Here is a 21,713-nt window from a genome sequence, read left to right on the forward strand (position 1 = left end):
GGCCTGGGGGATTTGCCTGCTTTTCTAGGTGCCGGGAGGTCACCCTTTTTTTTTTAGTAGCCTTCTGGATGTTCCAGGAGAGTTGGTGAATAGGCTTTAGGCTAGGTTCACACTATCGTCACCTGTCCGTTGTTCTGGTCCTGCGATAGAGAGTAGTGGTTACATACGGAGCCCGGCGAACCCCATTGACTATAATCGGGTCCATTGGGAGTCCGGCGTTTTAACGCTGAACGCAACACAGTATCTTCCATGTAGGATTTCTAACTCTGACAATTTTTGGCGGACTTTGCGACCCCGAGGAAGATTTCAACCTGACCTTTCAATGAAAAAAGAGATCTTGAAAATTACAAGGAGTTGATACAGAAAGTATACTGGAAAATCATACTATATACATACTGTATGTATATATACAGTATACATATATATGCAGTATACAGTGTATATACAGTGGAACGTCTCATTGCAAAATAAGGAAAATGTTTGTTTTTGTATCATGTTCGCCAGTGTATTCTGATCCTGGTGGCCCTGGTGATTTGGTTTATTCCGATCTTGGTAACCTGGTGGCCCTGGTGATTTGGTTATATTGCAAAATAAATAACCTCTATTGAGTGAAAAGATAAGCCCTGCGTCCTAAATATCGCTCTTTACCCTATCACTTCCAGGCTGCACATTCCTCCATGCACCCTGCAGAACACAGCACAGCCTCTCTGTTTGCTTTGCTAGGACCTAGGACTGATTGGTCACATGACCCTGTGCAGGACCGCCCTAGATCAGTCACGTGACAATGACATCATCACACACTGCAGCTGGCAGCATGGACGAGGCAGGGGAAGGAGCGCAGTCTGAGGGCATCCAAGTGCTGCTGAGTGACCAGAGCAGGGAGTGTGCCCCTCACTGCCCACATGGTGAGGAGGGCGACCATCTATATACATGTATCCTTCACAACAGCACAATATTCTGTATCTGCATGTATATCTGATTTGGAAGGGAATAGTACTCTATCATAAGCTCAAATCTACAATCATACTTACAACTTAAGCTATGTTCACATTTGCGTTGGAGTCGCCTTTGCAGTGTGCATCTAAAATCACCGGACAAAATAGTCCTGCAAGTCTAACTTTTTTATCTGACGGTTTCAGTTTATAAGAAGTTGTCCAGTTTGTGCATTCTGTCAGGCCCCGGCGAAACTGGAGAGAGGACGGAAACCCAGCGGTCAGTTTTAAAACCCATTCACTTGAATGGGTTTGTAAAGGTGACCGCCTGTGGCTTGTCCGCAGGGAAACCATTTTTTTTTTAGCCAGACACAAAGTACTGCATGTCCAAATTTGTGTCTGGCTGAAAAGACAGGTTTCCCTGCAAACAGGCTGCAGGCGGTCACCTTACAAAGTGAACCCCTGTTTTAAAGATCAGTGGGGACCCCTGCGGTCGGACCTCCACCACTCTGACACTTGCCATAGCCAACAGGCAAGGAGTTAATTGTTCCTCTAATCAGTATTTATATTTATTTTATTATGCTTACTTATATAGCGCCATCATATTCTGCAGCACTTTACAGATATTGTCAGTCACTGTCCCATATAGGGCTCTCAATCTACATTCCCTATCAGTATGTCTTTGGGAGGAAACCGGAGTACCCAGAGGAAACCCACGCAAACTCCTTGCAGATGTTGCCCTTGGCAGGATTTGAACCTAGGACTCAGAGCTGCAAGTCTGCAGTGCTAACCACTGAGCCACCATGCTGCCCAATCAGTAATGTTATTGCCTGTTGATAGGTTCATCATTTCAACATTATGGCAGGGACTGATAACAGAAAAAAATAGCTTGTATTCCACTGCTCAGTAAGTGACGAGAAAGGTACAAGTAGCCATATGGCGCGTATCACATTGAAAGTAATAGGGAAAAAAGCCTCCCATTGATTTCAATGGGGCACGCTCGTATGCCAACACCCATTCATGTCAATGGGAGCTGCTTTTTACGCGCTCATTCTGAATGTGTTTTACGTTCAGAATGAGCGGAGCGTATACTCCATGTGAATGCACCCTTAGAAACCGGCATTCCTGTCATCTTGACTTAAACATACACAACTGAGCATGCATGTGTGTGGGGGAAACAAAGGGTCAGACATGTTGAAATGCTCTGCGGTTTGCCGCAATAACACTTTCCTATATTTCTACAGGTCCGACACTTTTATTTGCAAAGGTATCTCAAGGGAAGGAGCAGGGAAGAAGATTCTATGCCTGCTCCGCCTGTCGGGACCGGAAGGATTGTCGCTTTTTTCAGTGGGCTGATGAAAAGGTAAATGTGCATTTATTAGCCGTTCACAGGACTCTTAAAGGGATTGCTGATCTAAACAGCCCCTGTCCATATGTAATATTAGGGCATATGGCTGGCCTAAAGGAGGGTCTCTCACATGGGGCCACCCTTTATGACCCAGAGGAGAGGACCATTAGGAATGAGTAACTCCATGTCGGAATGGTTGCCATGTAAGGCCTTATTCACACATCTGGTTTTCACGTACATGTTCCAGTCTGCTTTTTACAGACAGAACACAAATACATTGATTTCAGTTTAATTATTTATCTGTCTGTGTTTAGCGGCAAATTGACCCCTACATGGGTTAGCCTCATTGTAAGTCATTGGGGTTAATCAATGGATTTTCTTTGCATGTTACAAACATGCATATTTTTATAAAATACTGGTGAGCTTTTTAGTTTGATTAGATTTTTTTCTACCACATCTGCAAGAAGAATAAAGTACCCCACCACATGAGCTGCTAGTGAAATTTTAACAGTGATGGAGGGAACCAGAGGATGGGAGTAGTAGTGGCGATCACAGCGTCACCACATACAGGAGCACTCTGGGGTGCTGCTCAAGTAATATTTCCCCAGACAAAATCAGCTGTTATCTCCAAAAGTCTCAGCATCCAGACTGAAAGCTGATAGCTCCGACCCTTGTGCTTAAAAAAGGGGGTGACTTATATAAACTGTGTTCACACATAGAACGTTTAAAGGGGTTGTCCAAGATCTGAAGATAATTGATACTGATGGCCTATTCACAAGGTAGACCATCAGTATCAGATCATGGAGTTATAAATGCCTGAAAGTATAAAAAGTCCTATGAAAATAATCTTAAGTAGTCACAGTGGCGGGGTGCAGCTTCAGCCTAGTTATGCTAGATAAGGTTGTGGATCATGTAGGTGACCTGGGCATGTAGGTGATCCTGCACCTCCTGGGCATGTATGACATCTCCTTGTGATGTCAGCGAATGAGGGGACTGTGAGGGTGATGTCAACGACGTTCAAGAGATATGATAAGAAAGCCTGAATCTGCTCCTGTACTCTGCTGGTTTTTACAGAGGAGAACCAATGAAAAAGTACTTGATCCTGCACGCAGTGGTGCTGATTTATGGTGGAAAAACCACTTTCAAGAGGACCTTTCATGTCCTCAGAGATGGGCAGTATTACCGTATATACTCGAGTATAAGCCGACATTTTCAGCACATTTTTCATGCTGAATAAGCTCTCCTCGGCTTATACACGAGTCAGGGTCCACAGAGCACAGAAAACTGGAAGGGGGAGGTCCTTTAGTGCTACTGCTCTGTGATTGGCTTGTCATGAGGTGACTGTGATGTCATCAAAGGTCCTGTAGCCACTGGTATGTAACATCTGCAGATAAGGTTGAGTCTAAATCCTAGTAGCTCCGCCCACACCAAAGTCCGATCACATGGTCATGACATCATCAGAGGTCCTTTAGCACACTAGGATGTAGCATCTACCCTGCAGATGAGTGGCCAGGATTCATTGTGTCTTATGGAAGATGTCTGTTGTATGGAGGAGAGGAAGCTACAGTAACGTGACACACACAGGGACCTTCCTTTAGTTACTCTGCCTAGTAATGTCAGGCATTTGGGGTTATTAATTTAGTTTCAGTAACTCCATGTGCCTCAAATTAATTATTATTATTTATTTATATAGCACCATTAATTAATAGCAGTTAACCCCATTATGTCCCTCATATTAACGCCTGTGTGCCCCATATAAGGGTTACTAATATGTGAGACACATGAGGGTACTAATGAAGGACCTTAATTATGAAGATACCTCATTATTACCTCCATATGTCCCACATATCAGTAACTCTTATGTGAGGCACACAGAGGGTTAATGTGAGGGACATGATGGGGTTAACTGCTATTACTATGATCCCCATCGAGCTACTAAGCTGCAGTGCACATGACCAGACTTTTTATCTGCAATGGTGGATTTCCCCCCCTCGGCTTATACGCGAGTCAATAAGTTTTCCTAGTTGTTTGTGGTAAAATTAGGGGTCTCGGCTTATATTCGGGTCGGCTTATACTCGAGTATATACGGTATATACCCTACTGTCAGCTTTGCCAATATGCACTTGGGTGCTGGAGATATCGGTGCTGTTAGTTACAGCACCAATATTGCTCCTTTGTCAGAATGGTGGGCCTTACAATCTAACGACATCACTGGGTGTGAGACGCCCCCCCCAACTGTACAAGGTTATGGAAGAGTACTGTTGGGGGGCCTTTCTTACAGCCCAGCGATGACACTGAACTGTAAGTCCCACCCTTAGGGCTAGTTCACACGGGGGCAAAGAAGCTGATTTTGACAGCGGATTTCGCTTCAAAATCCGCCCCTTTACAATAGTGCTCTATGGAGACTGCTAGTGACATGACCTTTCTTCTTCACGTTTTTTTCAGCCCATTCACTTTACGGGAGGGGAAAACAGCCTGGCGTTTTTTGAAGCAGTTTTTACAAAAAAACGCTCCAAAAAAAGCTACAAAAAGCGCAGCAAGGTCCAAAAAAAGCTTCCTAATTAGGAAGATGTTTTTTCCGGTTCCAAAATAAGCCACTCGTAATTTACGTGTGAACTAAGCCTTAAAGTACAGTGCAGTGATATCGGTGCCGAAATTACCTGCACCGATATCTCTGAATTCAGTGCACTGTCAGCTTTCTTGCAGTATATAATACTGTTGATGTCAGAGGACGTAAAAGGTCCTCTTTGAAGAAGTTGTCCAGGATTTTTTTATGGCCCATCCATTGGATACATCAATAAGAGCTGAGCTGCAGTAGCAGCACCTGGCCACTATAGAAGCCATGGAGCCATCTGTTTTCCCCGCCGTGTGTTGTATAGTACATCAACCAGAGGCCAGCCCCGTACAGCTGGTCTGTGCAGGGGCCACTGATCAGATATGTATGGCCTATCCTAAGGAACAAAATCCCTGGACAACCTCTTTACCTGGAGAGAATGACTGAATATCTGTGGTATACGTTATACTTCATGTGTCTGGTAAAAGCTTAGACATTAATAGAATGGCTAGATAGGATTTTGTATATAGGATATTACAATGTATTACCTTTCTGAAAATGATGGCAGGTCTCACAAGCCAGACTTCTAGCAAGAGAGGAGTACAATCGCAGCAGTCAGCCCCCTATGACCCACCAACAGTACACGACAAGGTATCGTATCACTGTACGCAGCTCCCTATAGATCAATGATCTGGATTTTTCTTGAATCACGATTGAAATATCTGTATCTCTACAATAGGTTTCAAGAGTTCATTGCCCTCCCATTGGCGAAAAGGAAGTTTTGCAGAGAGTGCCAGCAGCTTTTACTGGAGAATGACTGGCAGGAGCACTCGGGGCACCATCTTCTTGGTGATGTCTCAGTATCACATCTGAAGCAACCAAGTCAGCTGTTACATCCGCTGGAGAATAAGAAAAGTAATGCCCAGTACCTGTTTACAGATAGAAGCTGTACATTGTTCCTGGACACCATTACCAGCCTGGGCTATACCCGAGTACTGTGTGTGGGGACTCCCAGGTATGTCACATTAGTAACTAGAAAAGGAAAAATTGCAAATTTTTGGATTTGTAAAAATATTCTTTATATATTTGCTTCTATGAAAGCCTGGTGACAACCAGCCAGCGGTAACAATATTGGTTTTGAATTTGTTTTGAATTGGGAACAAATTGCTCAGTATGCTTAGTTGTCCAGAGAACTACACAAGCGTACTGCACAGGCGCAATTGCGCTCGTGTAGATGACCACCACAAAATGACTGCTCGAGTATGTGCAGGGAATTTACCCTTAGGGGGCATTCACACGGAGTAACGCCAGGCGTGTATCACAGCCGTACACGCCGGCGTTACGGCAGACTGCCAAACAGTTCCCATTCACTTCGATGGGAGCGCTTGTAACAGCGGCGTTTACAAGCGCTCCCATTGAAGTGAATGGGAAGTGTTCGGGAGTCTGCCGTAACGCCGGCGTGTACGGCTGTGATACACGCCCGGCGTTACTCCGTGTGAATGCCCCCTTAGGTTCCACAGGGGGCTTTATCTAGTATCCTGACTGTGAAGTATGCTCATATACAGAAGCGTACTGGATTAGCAGACGGGAGCCCGAGAACACGGGGTAAGGGTGCATTCACACTGAGTAAACGCTAGCTTATTCTGAACGTAAAACACGTTCAGAATAAGCGGCATCTAAAGCAGCTCCATTCATTTCTATGGGAGCGGGGATACGAGCGCTCCCCATAGAAATGAATGGGCTGCTTCTTTCACTCCGTGCAGTCCCATTGAAGTGAATGGGGAGTGCCGGCGTATACGGCAAGCTCTGCTCATGCCGGAGCGTACACGCCGGCACTCCCCATTCACTTCAATGGGACTGCACGGAGTGAAAGAAGCAGCCCATTCATTTCTATGGGGAGCGCTCGTATCCCCGCTCCCATAGAAATGAATGGAGCTGCTTTAGACGCCGCTTATTCTGAACGTGTTTTACGTTCAGAATAAGCTAGCGTTTACTCAGTGTGAATTCACCCTTACAACACAATGACCTGGAATGGCAGCCACATTGGTTGTCACCCAGCATTCTTACAAATATATATAACTACGGTAAAAGATTACTTTGTCGTATTCATGAATCTGTAGTCTTCTCCTATGTTTGCCATCATGGACTGTCTGCTGTATTGAGCATTTTATATTATTTTTCAGGTTACACGAGTGGATTAGATTAAAGTCCCTTGAAGTCTCTGGACTGAAGGTGAAGAGCCTCTTGTTAGACATTGACTTCAGGTGAGGAAGAATGCTCATGTGCCGCTCACTGCTATAGATATAATGCTATAGACTGCCAATGCTGACAGTGTTACCTGCATATAGTACTTGTATCCAGTACAACCTCTATGCAATGATCACCTATGGCTGACTAGCCATAGTCAATGACACGTCCGGAAAGCCTCGAGTCCCACCCAATATACTGACTGCAAGGTTCACAATGTGGATTGGGCACCACTATATGTGTTAATAGAACTTTTAATCTTTGTATAAAAAAAATCCATCCATAAGTTATTATTCTATTAGTCTCTTATTCATATCCAAACACATGTATATTTGCCTACTGACCTATGGATGGATTTTTTTATATGAAGATTAGAAGTTTTATTTTATACTAATGGATTGTTCTCTAGACTGGTGCCAAATAGTTTTTCTTGGATGTTTGACTATTTCCCAAGCCTCTGGGTCCAAGTCTTTTTTCGTGCACCATTAACCACAAGAGTGGTGACTCTGGACTAATAACATAATAGTGAGCTGTATACGTTGTTTTATCTTGCTAATGTCAGTAGTTACTCATGTTTCATAGCGTAGAGGAAAAATGTTAAAGGGGCTTTCTGGGATTGACATATTAATGGTCATCAATATCTGATCCGTGAGGTACAATGCCTGGGACCCCTACAGATCAGTGGCAGTGGTGAATGGGACAGCGTAGCAATACTAAGTATGACCACTATATAATATACGGCGCTGTGCTCAGTGGGTAGTGATGAGGCTTCAGGGCTCATCCGAATAGGGAAATATCTTCAAATACCCGATCGGTGGCGGTCACCAGGTGTCTGATCCTTACCTATCTGATACTGATGACTTATCCTAAGGAAAGCTCATCAGTATAATATCCACAGAAGACCCCTTTAATTCCTTGTCCATAGATAATGCAGCTCACTCCCTTTAACCCATTGAAGTACATAGCTCTGACACTGTGCTTCTACAGTATATGGATTTAGGTCATGCAGTCAAAAGTCAATACTTTTTGGCATTTCTCTGTAGTTACATGTAGATGGACTTCATATGTACAGAAATCTGTCTTATATTGCTGACGGATCTTTATTTGGCAAATTTATTATAAAACTGCATTTTTTTCTCATATTTCAGGTATTCCCAGTTCTATGGCGAAGACGAGTTTTGTCATTACAACATGTTTAATCATCATTTTTTTGGCGGAGAGGTAAATATGGTCATATATCTAGATAGTGACAATTTTCAATAATTTCTTTGTGAACATTGATTGTTATGTCCTGATAATGTATTCCAGGCCGCACAGAACATCTGTCAGAAGTTCCTACAGAAGGACGACGGGCAAGGGGTTATTATGGTGACTGACCCACCATTCGGAGGTTTGGTGGAACCTTTGGCTTTCAGCTTTAAAAAAATTAGCGATATGTGGAGGACGGCGGCGGAAACAGGTGAGCGTCAGTCTATGGAGGAAACGTGTTTTGTAGCTTGGTCAGACAAAACAGAGTGTTACCCTTTTTCTTGGCTTGGCAAATCCCAAGATACCCAGCTTTGAAAAGAATGGATTTACAATAAGAGGAATTCCTACTACGGTTAGCACTGGTTCCTTGCTGGGTCTTTATACAACCAAGGGCAACATCTGCATGGTGTTTGCAGGTTCTCCCTGTGTTTATATGGGTTTCCTCTGGATACTCCAGTTTCCAAATATATACTGATAGGTAAAATGGATTCCTGTAAAACAACTGACCCGTGTGGGTGTTGTGGATGAGCGCCTGTATGGCAGCCAGTAATGCCCCTACTTCACAACACTCCCTTCACTTTGAGTAGTGGAGGGCCATGGCAGACAGTATTAATCTGACACGTCTGTACACTGACAAACCATAGGTTACAACTGGTGCCATCATGTATTACTTCATTATTATTTCACACATTTATGCCAAAAGAGACCCCTGTTCCACCCCACATAAGTCTAGATTTGGAAAGTTGTAATATTTTATTTTACCCATTTATACAGTGCATACATATTCTGCAGCACTGTACAAAGATTATCACTTGCATTAGTCCTTGTTCCCATCGGAGCTCACAATCTAAATTCCAAATGAACCTATAAGGGTGTTTCTTTGTGTGTGGGAGGAAACCTATACAAACATGGGGAGAACATACAAACTCCATGTGCACGTTGCCTTGGTCAGATTTGAATCCAAGACCCAATGTGTTAACCATTGAGCCTATGCACTGCCTCTAATATATTGGTATATACCCCTGCTCAACTATCCTTGGATCGCCGTAACATTAAATGGGTGACTTATATGGGCTGTGGCTATTGCAGCCACAATACAGCAAAAAATACACATTAGAAGTTGTTCTATATGCTGCTGATGGTAGTGATGGTTCTTGTGTGCAGTGCTAGTTTTCTTATGTTATTGCACATAAACAGGACATGCACTAGAAATTGTGCAAGGGGTTCTGCATTGTTCAAGGGGGTCTTAAAAATACTTCAGCTGCCAAAACCGGTCCACATCATAGCTTGTCATAGGCTTACATAATGTGACCATAATTAGAAATATGTGTATAATATTAGTGTCAAGCGAATACCATATCAGATACACATATACAGTAACATCAACCACCTAGACGATTTCATGATTTTTTTTAACGTTTTATCTTTGCTCTCAGCAGAAATGCCAAATGTCACTATATGTCGACAAATAGATTGTGGAGCTGGAATATTGTAATCCACACATTTGTCCACTAGAGGGCAGGCTGTGTCTAATTTTAGTCACTAATGCTGTATGGCAGAATAACCGTCCAGACCCCTGCTGCATATGTTACTGGCTCACGTGTTTGAGTTGGTGGTCGGCAATCCAAATCCTTTGTTCATTGGCGCTCTTGGGTCATTGACTTGTATAAAGTTGTTTTCTGAGTTTACTGGCTGCCTCCCCATATACCAGAGACAGGGGCTGATTATAATAAGAAAAAGTCACAAGTTGTTTCACTTTTGCACAACAAATAATCCGAACACATAATCAAATATATCATGAGCTATAGCTGAGCTTTCAGCAGTTTCATTGAGCCACACTGGAAATTTCTGTAAAATTTGTAGTATGTGGTTTGTTTTTTTAAAATTTTATTAGCATAGGGGCCAACCTTGCACATTATACTGCATGTAAGGCCACTGGGACACTATACTGAGTGAAGAGGTCGTTATGGGACATTATACTGTGTGAAGAGGTTGTTATGGGACATTATACTGTGTGAAGAGGCCACTATGGGACATTATACTGTGTGAAGAGGCTGCTATGGGACATTATACTGTGTGAAGAGGCTGCTATGGGACATTATGCTGTATGAAGAAGCCACTATGGGACACTATACTGTGTGGGGAGGTCACTATGGGACATTATACTGTGTGAAGAGGCTGCTATAGGACATTATACTGTGTGAAGAGGCTGCTATGGGACATTATACTGTGTGAAGAGGCTTCTATGGGACATTATGCTGTATGAAGAAGCCACTATGGGACATTATACTGTGTGAAGGGGCCGCTATGGGACATTATACTGTGTGAAGAGGCTGCTATGGGACATTATAAGGCATGTAAGGTCGCTGTGGGACATTACGGGGTCACTATGCAACATTACACTTTGTGGAGGGGCCACTATGGGACATTATACTGCATATAAGGCCGCTGTGGGACATTATGCCATGTGGAGAGCCACTATGGGACATTAAACTGTGTGGGGACTGCAGTGGGACATTATACTTTATACAGTTTTGTCTTCTTTTAATACAGCTAAAAAAATAAAAGTCTTTATTTAGCTTTTTGATGAGTTAAAATAGTAAAAAAAAAAACCTGCAATCTGGGCATTTTTCTCACTGTGTTGTATAGGATAAATAGTTTTAGATTTTTATCGTTCGGACATATTATGATGCATGAACGATTAATTATTTTATGTGTGTTTTTGTTTATTTTTGTATGTATTGTAGGAGAAATATGGGATGAATTGAACTTTAATTTTTGTTAATTTTTCCAAACGTTTTGAGAAACCTTTTAAATTTGTTTTGCCCCCTCCTCTCTGGGTGGCTTAAACATGCAAAAATTAGATTACTCCTACCAGAGACTGCAATATTACTGCATTGAGGTCTATGGTAAAAACCCTGTATTACTACCCCAGGCAGGACTCTATAGCAATAATGTTATGGCAGGTCTGGGATCCTTTATAGTATGTTCACAGTTTTTTGCAGGCGGATTTTGACGCGGAATCCACCACAAAATTTGCCTGCAAAATTGGCTCCCATTGGCTTCAATGGGAGCCACTCGCTTTTTTTTCCGCTAGCTAGTAGCGAAAAAAAGAAGCGACATGAACTATCTTGCTGCGGATTCTGCGGCTGAGTCAGCTGTGGCTCGAGACGCTCCTGTTTAGGCCCATTCATTCGAGCCTAATCAGGAGCAGGATGCCGCGACAGAATTCTGATGCTGCAGCTGCATCCCGTTGCGGTTAGCCACGCGGAAAGTTCACAAGGCAGAAAAGGTTTCCGTGACCTATTCCTCTGTGTGAACATGCCCTTAGAAGGCTCCTAATTGCCATAGCAACTGACCAATGAACAGTGCGGGAGCCGTTCGGTAACCCGCTCAGCTTTGGACATACGCCATGTTTACCTAAAGTGCCGGCATCCACAGTACACGTACAGCAGATACGTGTATAGGCGTTTGTGACACCCTTAGAGGGATCATTGTGACTGCCGCCATACACCTAAGAAAGTATAGTGGTGGGTTAAAAGATTGGTGTAGAGCGGGCTATGACTAGGGCTATGACTGTGGATCTCTAGGATTTTTTTTTCTGATGCTTCTTTAGCAGTAGGTGCCATCACCATAAAGTGACGTTGTAAAATCTCGGCACAACTTTTTTTTATTGCTATTATTAGGTGAAGGGTATCTGGCACAGACGTGCTGTAGTCTTGCTGGAGTGTTTTTATTATCGGAGCGGGTGATCACACACTTTATAGGACTATTAAACAGTAAAGTGTTTGTGTCTCAGGTAATTCGGCCGAGCTGCCCATGTTTTGGATCTTCCCATACTTCTTTGAGGCTCGTATCCTTCAGTGCTTTCCTGAATTCACTATGTTAGACTATCAGGTGAGTTCTCGAATGTCGTGGTCAACTCCAATTTTCCTTCTGTACTACCATCTTGTAGCACCATTTTACACTTGCATACAGAACTTTCCTACAGTCTGATGTTACATAAGCCAAATTTATCAAAATGGCTGATGTTGATGGTTAAATTTGATGCATCTTTAGGTGCCTATTGGTTGGCTTGCCATGTGCCACAATTTCAGCTCACGTTGTATTTTAAGCCCCGTCCCTTTCCACGTCCCTCTTCAAGCAAGATAAAAAGTTTCTAAAGTACATGTGTATATTGTTTTAATCAAATTAAGCCAGAATCTGAACAATTTTAGCTTTGTAAATCTGCCCCATTTGTATTATCTTTTACTAAACCCGTACAACAATCCAAAGCTTTATACAAATTTTTTTAGGCTTCAGAGCTGAAATCTCTGTTCATTCATTTTCTGGAAAATTCTTTGGTGATTTATGTTCAGGAAACTGTAGACTGTAAACTGCAGGCATCATCTATGGGAAACAGTTACCTTTCCACTACTTTATATAGTGAGCAGAATTATGAGCGCAGCTCTGTAGCATTAGACAAGCTGTGACTATCAGTAGTAGATAGGTCTAATGTATAAAGTTACTTATCTTTTTAAGCAGATTTACACTGAATAAAATGGGAGTCTGTAGGTTTATTTTTGTATCGCTTTCTTCACACTGGACTACAGAGATGCCAAGGCAATGGTCCGACACTAAGCGAGTATCATGTGCAGGTCCTATTACTTATAATCGGAAACGTGCCCAATACTTGTTGGGCTTTAGATGGCGCCTTGGCATCTTTATGCATCTAAAGTCAGATCAGGAGGGAGAAAGTGGCTGGGCATATCTTATAACTGCAGGGGATTACATATATAATAACATCATACAATACAATATATTATATTTCTTTACAGGTGGATTATGATAACCACACCCAGTATAAACACGGGAAAACGGGAAGGAAGCAATCACCTGTCCGCATTTTTACCAACATTTCCCCAGAAAGTATTGTCCTTCCGGCAAGTGAGGGCTACAGGTACAGCATGGTGTACACAGAATGCTAGATGTGTATTAGTGGACCACTTCATGCATGAACTCATGTTTTGCATTGTATGTATAAGGCTTGGTACTTAATTATTTTATTTTATAATGTAGATTCTGCTCAATCTGCAAGAGATACGTGTCCTCCGAAAATAAGCACTGTGAAATCTGCATGTCTTGTACCTCCAAGGTAATGGCTTATGTGTTCCTTCCTTACAGCACTTTATGTATTTATTTTCAGCAGTATTGAGTCATACAGATGTTTGGACAGCCTCTTAAGTCCCGTGTACACACTTGGCGTGCATTAGACCTTTCTGATAACTTCCCCATGGTTGTAACTTCATGTCTCATGTGAACACAACTATAAAAATGGTTTAGGTCCAGACTTAGTCTATGTTCTCATCTACCTTGAAGATTCTGTTTAAAGCCGCCATTGCAGATTCAGACAAAAATCAGACATGGAAAAGACGTGCATGCAAGACTTCTACACCTGCCAAAACGATAGACCTCCTAGTTCTGTGTTTCACTACCTTTTCAGACTCTGGTCACCCCTGAAGAAAAAGTTTCCTCAGGAAACCAATACCAAATAATTTTTACCAAGAGGCAGAAAAACTATAGTTTTGATGTGTTTTTTAGCACAGTTTTTGAAATTACAGCTAGAACCACATCAAAACTGGATGCATTTTTCTGTCGCAGTTATGGTGCAATTGGAACTTCATCACAACTGCACCATGTGAATTCACCCTCAGAGCTACACCATCCAATACTTTCCACCCAGTACTAAAAAAAAATCATCTTTTACCATCACCAAGCTCCCTTAGTGGCCCCACATGATATCCTGCTTCCCAGTGGACCACCACACAGTACATACTCCCTAGTGCACCTCAAACACAAAGTATTGCTCTTCAGTGGCCCCAGAACCTAATCATGCTTTCCAGTGGCCCCCAGACACCTATTAATACTTGTCAGTGGTCTCCAGACCCTAATAATGCTTCCCAGTGGCCCCCAAGCAAGTAGTAATATTTTCCAGTAGCCCCCAAACGAGTAATAATGCAACCCAGACAAATAATAATGTCCCCTAGTGGCCCCCAGACAAGTAGTAATATCCCCCAGTGGCCCCCCAGAACCTAATAATGCTCCAAAGTGGGTACCAGACAACTAATAATGCTCCCCAGTGGCCCTCAGGAAAGCAGCAATACTTCCTAGTTGCCCCCAGTCAAGTAGTAATGTTCTCCAGAAGCCCCCAGACAAGTAATAATGTCTCCTGTGGCCCTCAGTAATAATCAAGTAATAATATGTACCTGTGGATAGGAAACTACCCAGAACGTCATTTGGGCAACAAGAAAGCCCCTTATTTAAAACTGACAATTCAACATCATTCAGAGTCCAAGAACAAATATGGAGTTCTTGGGGTCCTCTGATATCTCAAAGATTTGTGCTGCTAAGACATTAGTCTTCTCTTTTACTCTTCCAATGGACTTGCTCAAGTGTGTCAGAATCGGATGTCAATGACTTTGTCAACCCTGATTGTTGTTTTTGCATACGGGGAGAAGTGACAACCTTGCCCTCATGTTGTTTTCCCATACCATGCTAAATTTCTCCCTGTAGCTCTGTATTGGTAGTCATTCTTCTTCCCAGTCTTCTCTCTCGGTGGATTCTTGTTGGTCCCGATGAGCCTTCAAGGTCTTTTCCACCTCTTCTTTTGTTTTATTAATGCACTTCACATTCAGTAATTCCTTGATCATTTTATTGAGGTCTTCACAGATTTTTGCACTTATTCTTTTTTTTTTTTGTAGAAACTCAAGGTTTCAAGGATGACCTATCCTTACGATAGATAATCATTATCAGTTTGGTGGGACAGACACCTGGCACCCCCCCCCCCCCCAAGATCAGTGATGACCTATCCTTACGATAGATAATCATTATCAGTTTGGTGGGACAGACACCTGGCACCCCCCCACCACCACCACCACCCCCAAGATCAGTGATTTGAAGGAGACCATAGTGTTTGAGTAGGCGCTATGGCCCCTTCACTGGATACAAGGCAAAATGCTATACAATGCTTAGTTGCTGTGCTTGATATTGCAGCTCAGACCCATTAAGATTGTCGAATTCGTGGAGCTGATTTGTAAGGCCCAGGTATCCGACCTCCACTGATCAGATATGGGTGGCATGTAGTAAGGAGAGGGTATATCCACTTATTGGTAAAAACGTTCCCTTTCCTGTATGTATATCTGTCTGCAGCATTGATGGAATAAAGTCTTTATGTTATCAGTATTATTGGAATCCAATGCCCGACAGATAGATCCGTTAGGGTCACCTGAATCAGTATTTCCCCTCGTGAACCGATGCCTCCGTTGCCAAGATATTGCTATTTTTGTGAATATGCAAATGTGACAACACCCTTGTTGCTCCAAAGATATCGTTTCCATTTTGACCAAAAAACGGTAATATCTCAGCATGAAAGGCACCGATTCACAAGGGAAAAATACAGTATGATTCAGGAGACTCTAACCTATCTATCTGTAGGACTGGGTTGATGTGCTGGGTGGAAGACTCCATTTAACTACCAAGATTTCATGGATCAAAACCCTTAATGGAAGCAGTAACCCTGGATCTCTACAATGTAAACTAATAAATTAAAATAAGTTCTCTTACAGATATGATTCAGATTGTAAAGTTTTGTTAATTCATTATAGGACGGCAGAGCGTGGAAACACTGTATTCTTTGTAATAAATGTGTGAAGCCATGTAAGTACCAACTTATTTTATCTGCATCGTCTTGGCTGTATTACTTTTTAGGTAACTGAGCTGCAACTTGTTCAAGCTAGCCACAAAAATCTCCAATTTTGGCACAAGCTGGGGCTCCACCAAAAATTACCTTATTGCAGTGCAACCTTCTCCCTGCTTCTAATAAGACTCCATCTTGATTGTTAGATTTCCTTTGCTCTATTTCTCTATGCTTTGCAGTCAGTCCCATGATGCTTCAGTACAGCTTCACATGGGCAGCTAGAGACAGTACCATCTATGTATGCGGGTGAGCAATGCCATTTGTCTTCCTCACAGCCCTGTGTAGAATCAAATGGAGAAGGGTCGTGCGTGCACAAGTCTCTCTCTAGTCACTTGCCTAGAAGTTATAAAAAAAAAAGTTGAGCAAACACCCTCATCTATATTTGGAGCACCCATACAAGAGAATGGAGAGACTTGCACATGCACTGCCCTTCTACATTCGTTTGACTATGAACAGGGCCCAGTTCTGGAGACAGGTAAGCTACCAGAGGTGGTACTGGCATGTATCTGACATGTATGGCCTATCCTATGTATATAGCCATATATGCTGAGAAGGGAATACTCATATAAACAGAGACAGAGAGGCTGCACTGTTGGCATCTGCATTATAACTGTGTGACAGGAGCTGTCTTATCATCAGCAATAACGGTGAGAGATCTTGTGTGGTTCAAGGCATGCAATTTTATAATATAGGGACTGCTAAAGCCTTCTGTGGCTAACACACAGCTCTCCATAGACATCTTAGTAATATATGGAGGGATAGAACCAGTAAGAAAAAGAACAGATGAGAGGCTGACTCATGGTAGTCATAGTGTAGCAAATGAAACTAGTTCTGGGTGGAGTGTCCCTTTAATAAATTCATCCAGTACTGTATGGTATCCCAAATTTGCCTTTAGTCTTCTTAGTCTTGTTTTTCATTTCTCCTCCTTTTTACACCTGCGTGCAGACATAGGTGCAGCGGGACGGTTTATTTATTGAAGTTGGCATCTACCTGACAACGCTTCACCAGAACGAACTGTGTTGTTAGTTTCACATACTTGGATCACTTCACTGAAACTTGTGTATTTATAATAGGATTATGCAATCTGACTATTAATGGTGAGCAGTCTGACGGATAAAGCACCTATCCACATGTAACTGTTCACACTGGTGTAGCGGCTTCCGTTTTCACAGCTTCTGTATGATAGATCTGTTATTACCTGGTTGTCTCATTCACTGATGATGGACGAGTTACATTTCTGGTTTCCTTTTTACTCACTTTCTGTGAGTGTGGGCAGAGCTGAGATTGGGATGGGACGGGGCCAGAGATCTGACTCAAGTTATATAGAAAATCTATGCCAGTTCCTGACTGACGTAGATTTCGCTTCTGGGGCATAGGGGTCGGAGCCTGCTAATACTTCAGGCATGCCACATGCCAGTTTTGGAACTTGTTAAGACTGGTGTAGGGAATGCCAATCTTAATAAATTACTCCCATTTTCCATGCAAATTCCTGCACAGGATACTATATTCTATTCTGATTTTGCATTTAGACCCCTGCACAAGACTAAAGTTGTGTTCAGTATATAATGTGCAATTATGGATCTATAATTGTAGATGCTATATAAACTCAATAGCAGGCCAGAAACGATCAGTCATAGACCGGTTGGTGACCCTTGATAGGCAAGATGGCATCAGAATGTAGGCACCATGTTGTTGTAGTCTGGGAATAGTCTCCTATAATTCTACTACAGTATATGAGATATTTCAGCACATAATATATCTGCACACAATATTGGTTCTTTTAGGGTGTGACCAGGTTAGTTTGGAATTTTTGAGGCTTGGAAACAAGTCAGCATGGCTTTGCCTTCAGATGAATTGCTTATCCTATAACAATGAGCCTCCTCTAATTTGTCAGAGCTTTATTTTACAGCATGGACTCATTGTTCCTCATGTGACCGCTGTGCTCTTGAAGACCATTCCTGCGGCCGTACTGTGGACGGCTGTTTTCTGTGTGGAGACAAAGATCATAAACGTAGCAACTGTCCCCGTCGTCCTGTCACTGCGGACCACAAAAAGTGAGTTATTACACCCCATCGTCATGTCAGCGGGGTCCATAAAAGTCTAGCTCTATGTGTGCTGTATATTTTATAGAGCATGGGGTGTGTCATTACAGTGTAGCATATTGTTAAAATTCTGTTCTTATCTGTTTTCAGAATGCAAAATCAGAGCAAAGGAAAACTAAAAATAAACAAAAAGAAAACTTCACATATTCCAGAGGTTTGGAAAAATAAAAAGAAACAGAAGAAGAAAAAGAAACAAAAGAAGAATAACCCGGCGCCCTGAGTGTACAGAACAATAACTTGAATTGCACAACATTGCATTTCCAGGCTCCGCTTCTTTAGTACATTCTGTTGTCTTGTTCCTTTGTTTCTCAACACCTTTTACTTACGCTGCATTTAGTAATATCTTTGTAACAAATAAACTATCTCACTTCTATTCTGTGACTCATTGTAGTCAACTACTTGTGCTGCAATATGTCATCAATGTCATCATTTGTCAGATATTATTATTTGTCACATCATTCATGGGGTACATTAAAAAAAAAAATTATTTTTTTTTTAAAAAAAGGTCAAATCAATTCGATTTACATAGAAAATATACATCTAGTTTCAGGGATTTTTCATTTAATAGAAACCACCAATGGCAGAAATAGTCATGTCCTATGTATGTTTTATTACAGGAGTTTTGCTCTGACTTAAAGGGGTTTTCCAGGCAGAAAATCTTTTTTTTTTTTTCTTTTAGAAAGGTCTGTTAGTACTACTGATGAGTTAATATGTACACCCATATACCTTTAGCAGTGTTTGGAGTGATTTCTGGGTATCTGTGGTTGCTGCTGCATCCTCTGCCTTTGTTTACTTGGTGTAACTTCCTACTGTGCAGCTTCCTGTGTAAGCTGTTACACTAGTTCCCTCTCACTCAGCTCCCACTCCTCTCTCACTCCGTTACAAACCCTCCCTGTCTCACTAGCCTAGCCCCTCCCACCCTACTTTTCTCACTAAACCTAGCCCCTCCCACCATCCCTGTCTTACTAAGAATAGTGATCCCAGCCATTACTAGCACCTACCACTCTCCCCATCTCCCTAGCTAACCTATTCCGTCCACTACAGGAAGAGGGGAGGACCTGTTCCCCTGACACAGAAAGGCTTGGTAAGTATTGATGGGGATAGGGGAGGGAGAAGATTAATGGTGACGTTTTGTTTCGGAAGTGGTAAAACGGAACGTCACTGGATTATCAGAAAGTGTCCCTGGAGCGTTTGGGATATGGTTTGTTAATTATCAGTTTATCTTGGACAACCCCTTTAGTAAAATGAATGTCCTAACCACAGAGTTTCATCATTCTTGATGTTTTGGTGTCTGAACGAGTAAGGCCTCATAGTTGTATCCTGTATATTAATAGAAATCTGTAATTGTGCATAGTATTTGAACCTATTCATTACTATGGCCCCGTAGACTTGTCTGTGTCTGTTTTCACAGATCACTCTTGCTCTTATGTGTATAATATCACAAAACGCTTTGACATATAGATGCAACGTGGACATGGGTTATTGCTGAATATGGATCTGTTTTTGTAGGCAGATAAACCACTACTAGAGATGAGCGAACACTAAAATGTTCGAGGTTCGAAATTCGATTCGAACAGCCGCTCAATGTTCGTGTGTTCGAACGGGTTTCGAACCCCATTATAGTCTATGGGGAACAGATACTCGTTAAGGGGGAAACCCAAATCCGTGTCTGGAGGGTCACCAAGTCCACTATGACACCCCAGGAAATGATGCCAACACCTCTGGAATGACACTGGGACAGCAGGGGAAGCATGCCTGGGGGCATCTAACACACCAAAGACCCTCTATTACCCCAACATCACTGCCTAACAACTACATACTTTCCACATTCAAAAAAACCTCTATCAAAGTGGGAAAATACCTGGAAACCTTCTTTACTCCCCAAATGGATGGACACAAACCCCAATTTAAGCTCAACAAACAGTAACAACCACCCCTTTAAATCACGTTCCCCATGACAACCACAAATGGAATAGGCAATGGGAATTCCAAAAGCCCTCACCCTTAACTGTCATTTTGAGTGTGTGTGTGTGATGTGGTAAGACCTTCCAAAATTCACTTTTCTAGCCCTTAACATGAGCCCTTCCAAACAAAGTTACATGACCTTAAGCTGAGCTACCAGCAGAGATTGAGGCCCTTGGCATGAGTAGAGCCTTGCACCAGCAGTGTTTTTGGCACTTAGGGTGAGTTGAGCCTTGTACCAGCGTGTGTCCCTTAACATCAGGCGGGCCCTAAGTTCTGCGCTTTGCACAAAAGTTCCACATTAACTAGGCTGAATGGTACAAAGATTAGTAGGCCCGAGAACCAGGAACAGGTCTTGCAATGGCTGTCGGATAACGCTTAAAGCACATTGTCCACCAGCCAGTCAGCCTCTACCTCCTCTTACCCAACAGTCTTGTCCTCCTTCCACCCAAAATTCCCAATCTTCTCAGAACAATAACCCCAACTGTCCCTGCTCCCCAGAGCTGTTCTCCCTTCCTTTGACTGTACCGCAACCTGCCCCTCCATTTCGCGATTCCACGGACCTAACAGACGAGTATCTGTGTCCAGATGCTCAAACACTAGAGTCTCCTCCATTCCATCTCCGGTCGATTTGGTGGCGGATGACCAGCAACCCACCCTCATCGACGACGATGAGACGCAGTTGCTGTCAGGGCAGCCAGTTGACATGCGCATTGTGCAGGAGGAGGAGGCGAGACAGGAGTTGGAAGAGGAGGTGGTGGACGACGAGGACACCGACCCCACCTGGACAAGGCAGATGTCAAGCTGGGAAAGTAGTGTGGATGTTGAGGCAGGTGCAGCACCAAAAAGGGTAGCTAGAGGCAGAGACATGTCCAGAGGCAGAGGTCAGCTGCTTTGCCGAAGCCAGGCCAGACCCGGAATGTCCGAAGATGTTCCCTTTTGTACCCAGCCCAGAAAAACTCCCCCATCGAGGGCATGTTTCTTGAAGGTGTAGAGTTTTTTCAAGGAATGCGCCGAGGACAGATATAGTGTCGTCTACACAATTTGCCTCTCGAAATCGAGTAGGGGCCCTGAGAAGAGCAACCTGTCCACCACTTCAATGCACCGTCATTTGGAATCCAAGCAATGGAATCAGTGGCAGGCAGCAACGGCAGGACAAACGTCGCCCGCCGTTCATGCCACTGCCTCTGCTCACAGTGCTGGCGATGCACTCCAGAGGACGAGCCAGGACATCACTTCATCTGCCTCCGCCACTTTGTTGACTTCTCCCTCATCCTCCCCTGTTTCTGTCTTATCTCCTTCTCCTGCACCATCAAAGGCACCATCAGGCGCTTCTTTACAACAACCCACCATCTCTCAGACATTGGAGCGCCGGCAGAAATACACCGCTAACCACCCACCCACGCAAGCCTAGAACGCCAACATCGCTAAACTGCTGGCCCAGGAGAGGTTGGCGTTCCGGCTTGTTGAAACTCCCGCCTTCCCGGACCTGATGGCAACTGTGGCACCTCACTATGCCGTCCCTAGCCGTCTCAACTTCTCCCGGTGTGGCGTCCCCGCCTTGCACCAGCACGTGTCACTCAAC

The 21,713-nt window shown here is 43.1% G+C and overlaps 1 protein-coding gene across 1 annotated transcript; it reads left to right on the forward strand.

The window, feature by feature from the left end:
* The first annotated feature begins 814 nt into the window (after window positions 1-814).
* Window positions 815-18,568, forward strand: ZCCHC4 (zinc finger CCHC-type containing 4). Its single transcript, XM_075260006.1, has 13 exons — window positions 815-905; window positions 2,177-2,295; window positions 5,403-5,485; window positions 5,574-5,849; window positions 7,018-7,098; window positions 8,230-8,302; window positions 8,390-8,540; window positions 12,129-12,226; window positions 13,147-13,268; window positions 13,388-13,463; window positions 15,973-16,024; window positions 17,974-18,118; window positions 18,257-18,568. Exons 1-13 carry the CDS (start codon window positions 815-817, stop codon window positions 18,384-18,386), a joined length of 1,497 nt encoding a protein of 498 aa, XP_075116107.1. The 3' UTR covers window positions 18,387-18,568.
* Window positions 18,569-21,713: the final 3,145 nt, after the last annotated feature.

The sequence above is a fragment of the Leptodactylus fuscus genome, chromosome 1, assembly GCF_031893055.1.
Source record: "Leptodactylus fuscus isolate aLepFus1 chromosome 1, aLepFus1.hap2, whole genome shotgun sequence".
Lineage (NCBI taxonomy): Eukaryota > Metazoa > Chordata > Amphibia > Anura > Leptodactylidae > Leptodactylus > Leptodactylus fuscus.

Excerpts from the sequence above, each read along its gene's own strand:
- ZCCHC4 (XM_075260006.1), top strand. The coding sequence starts at position 815 with ATGGACGAGGCAGGGGAAGGAGCGCAGTCTGAGGGCATCCAAGTGCTG. Across the intron at positions 5,850-7,017 it reads CTGTGTGTGGGGACTCCCAG|GTTACACGAGTGGATTAGAT; the intron begins GTATGTCACATT and ends ATTATTTTTCAG. Across the intron at positions 7,099-8,229 it reads TTGTTAGACATTGACTTCAG|GTATTCCCAGTTCTATGGCG; the intron begins GTGAGGAAGAAT and ends CTCATATTTCAG.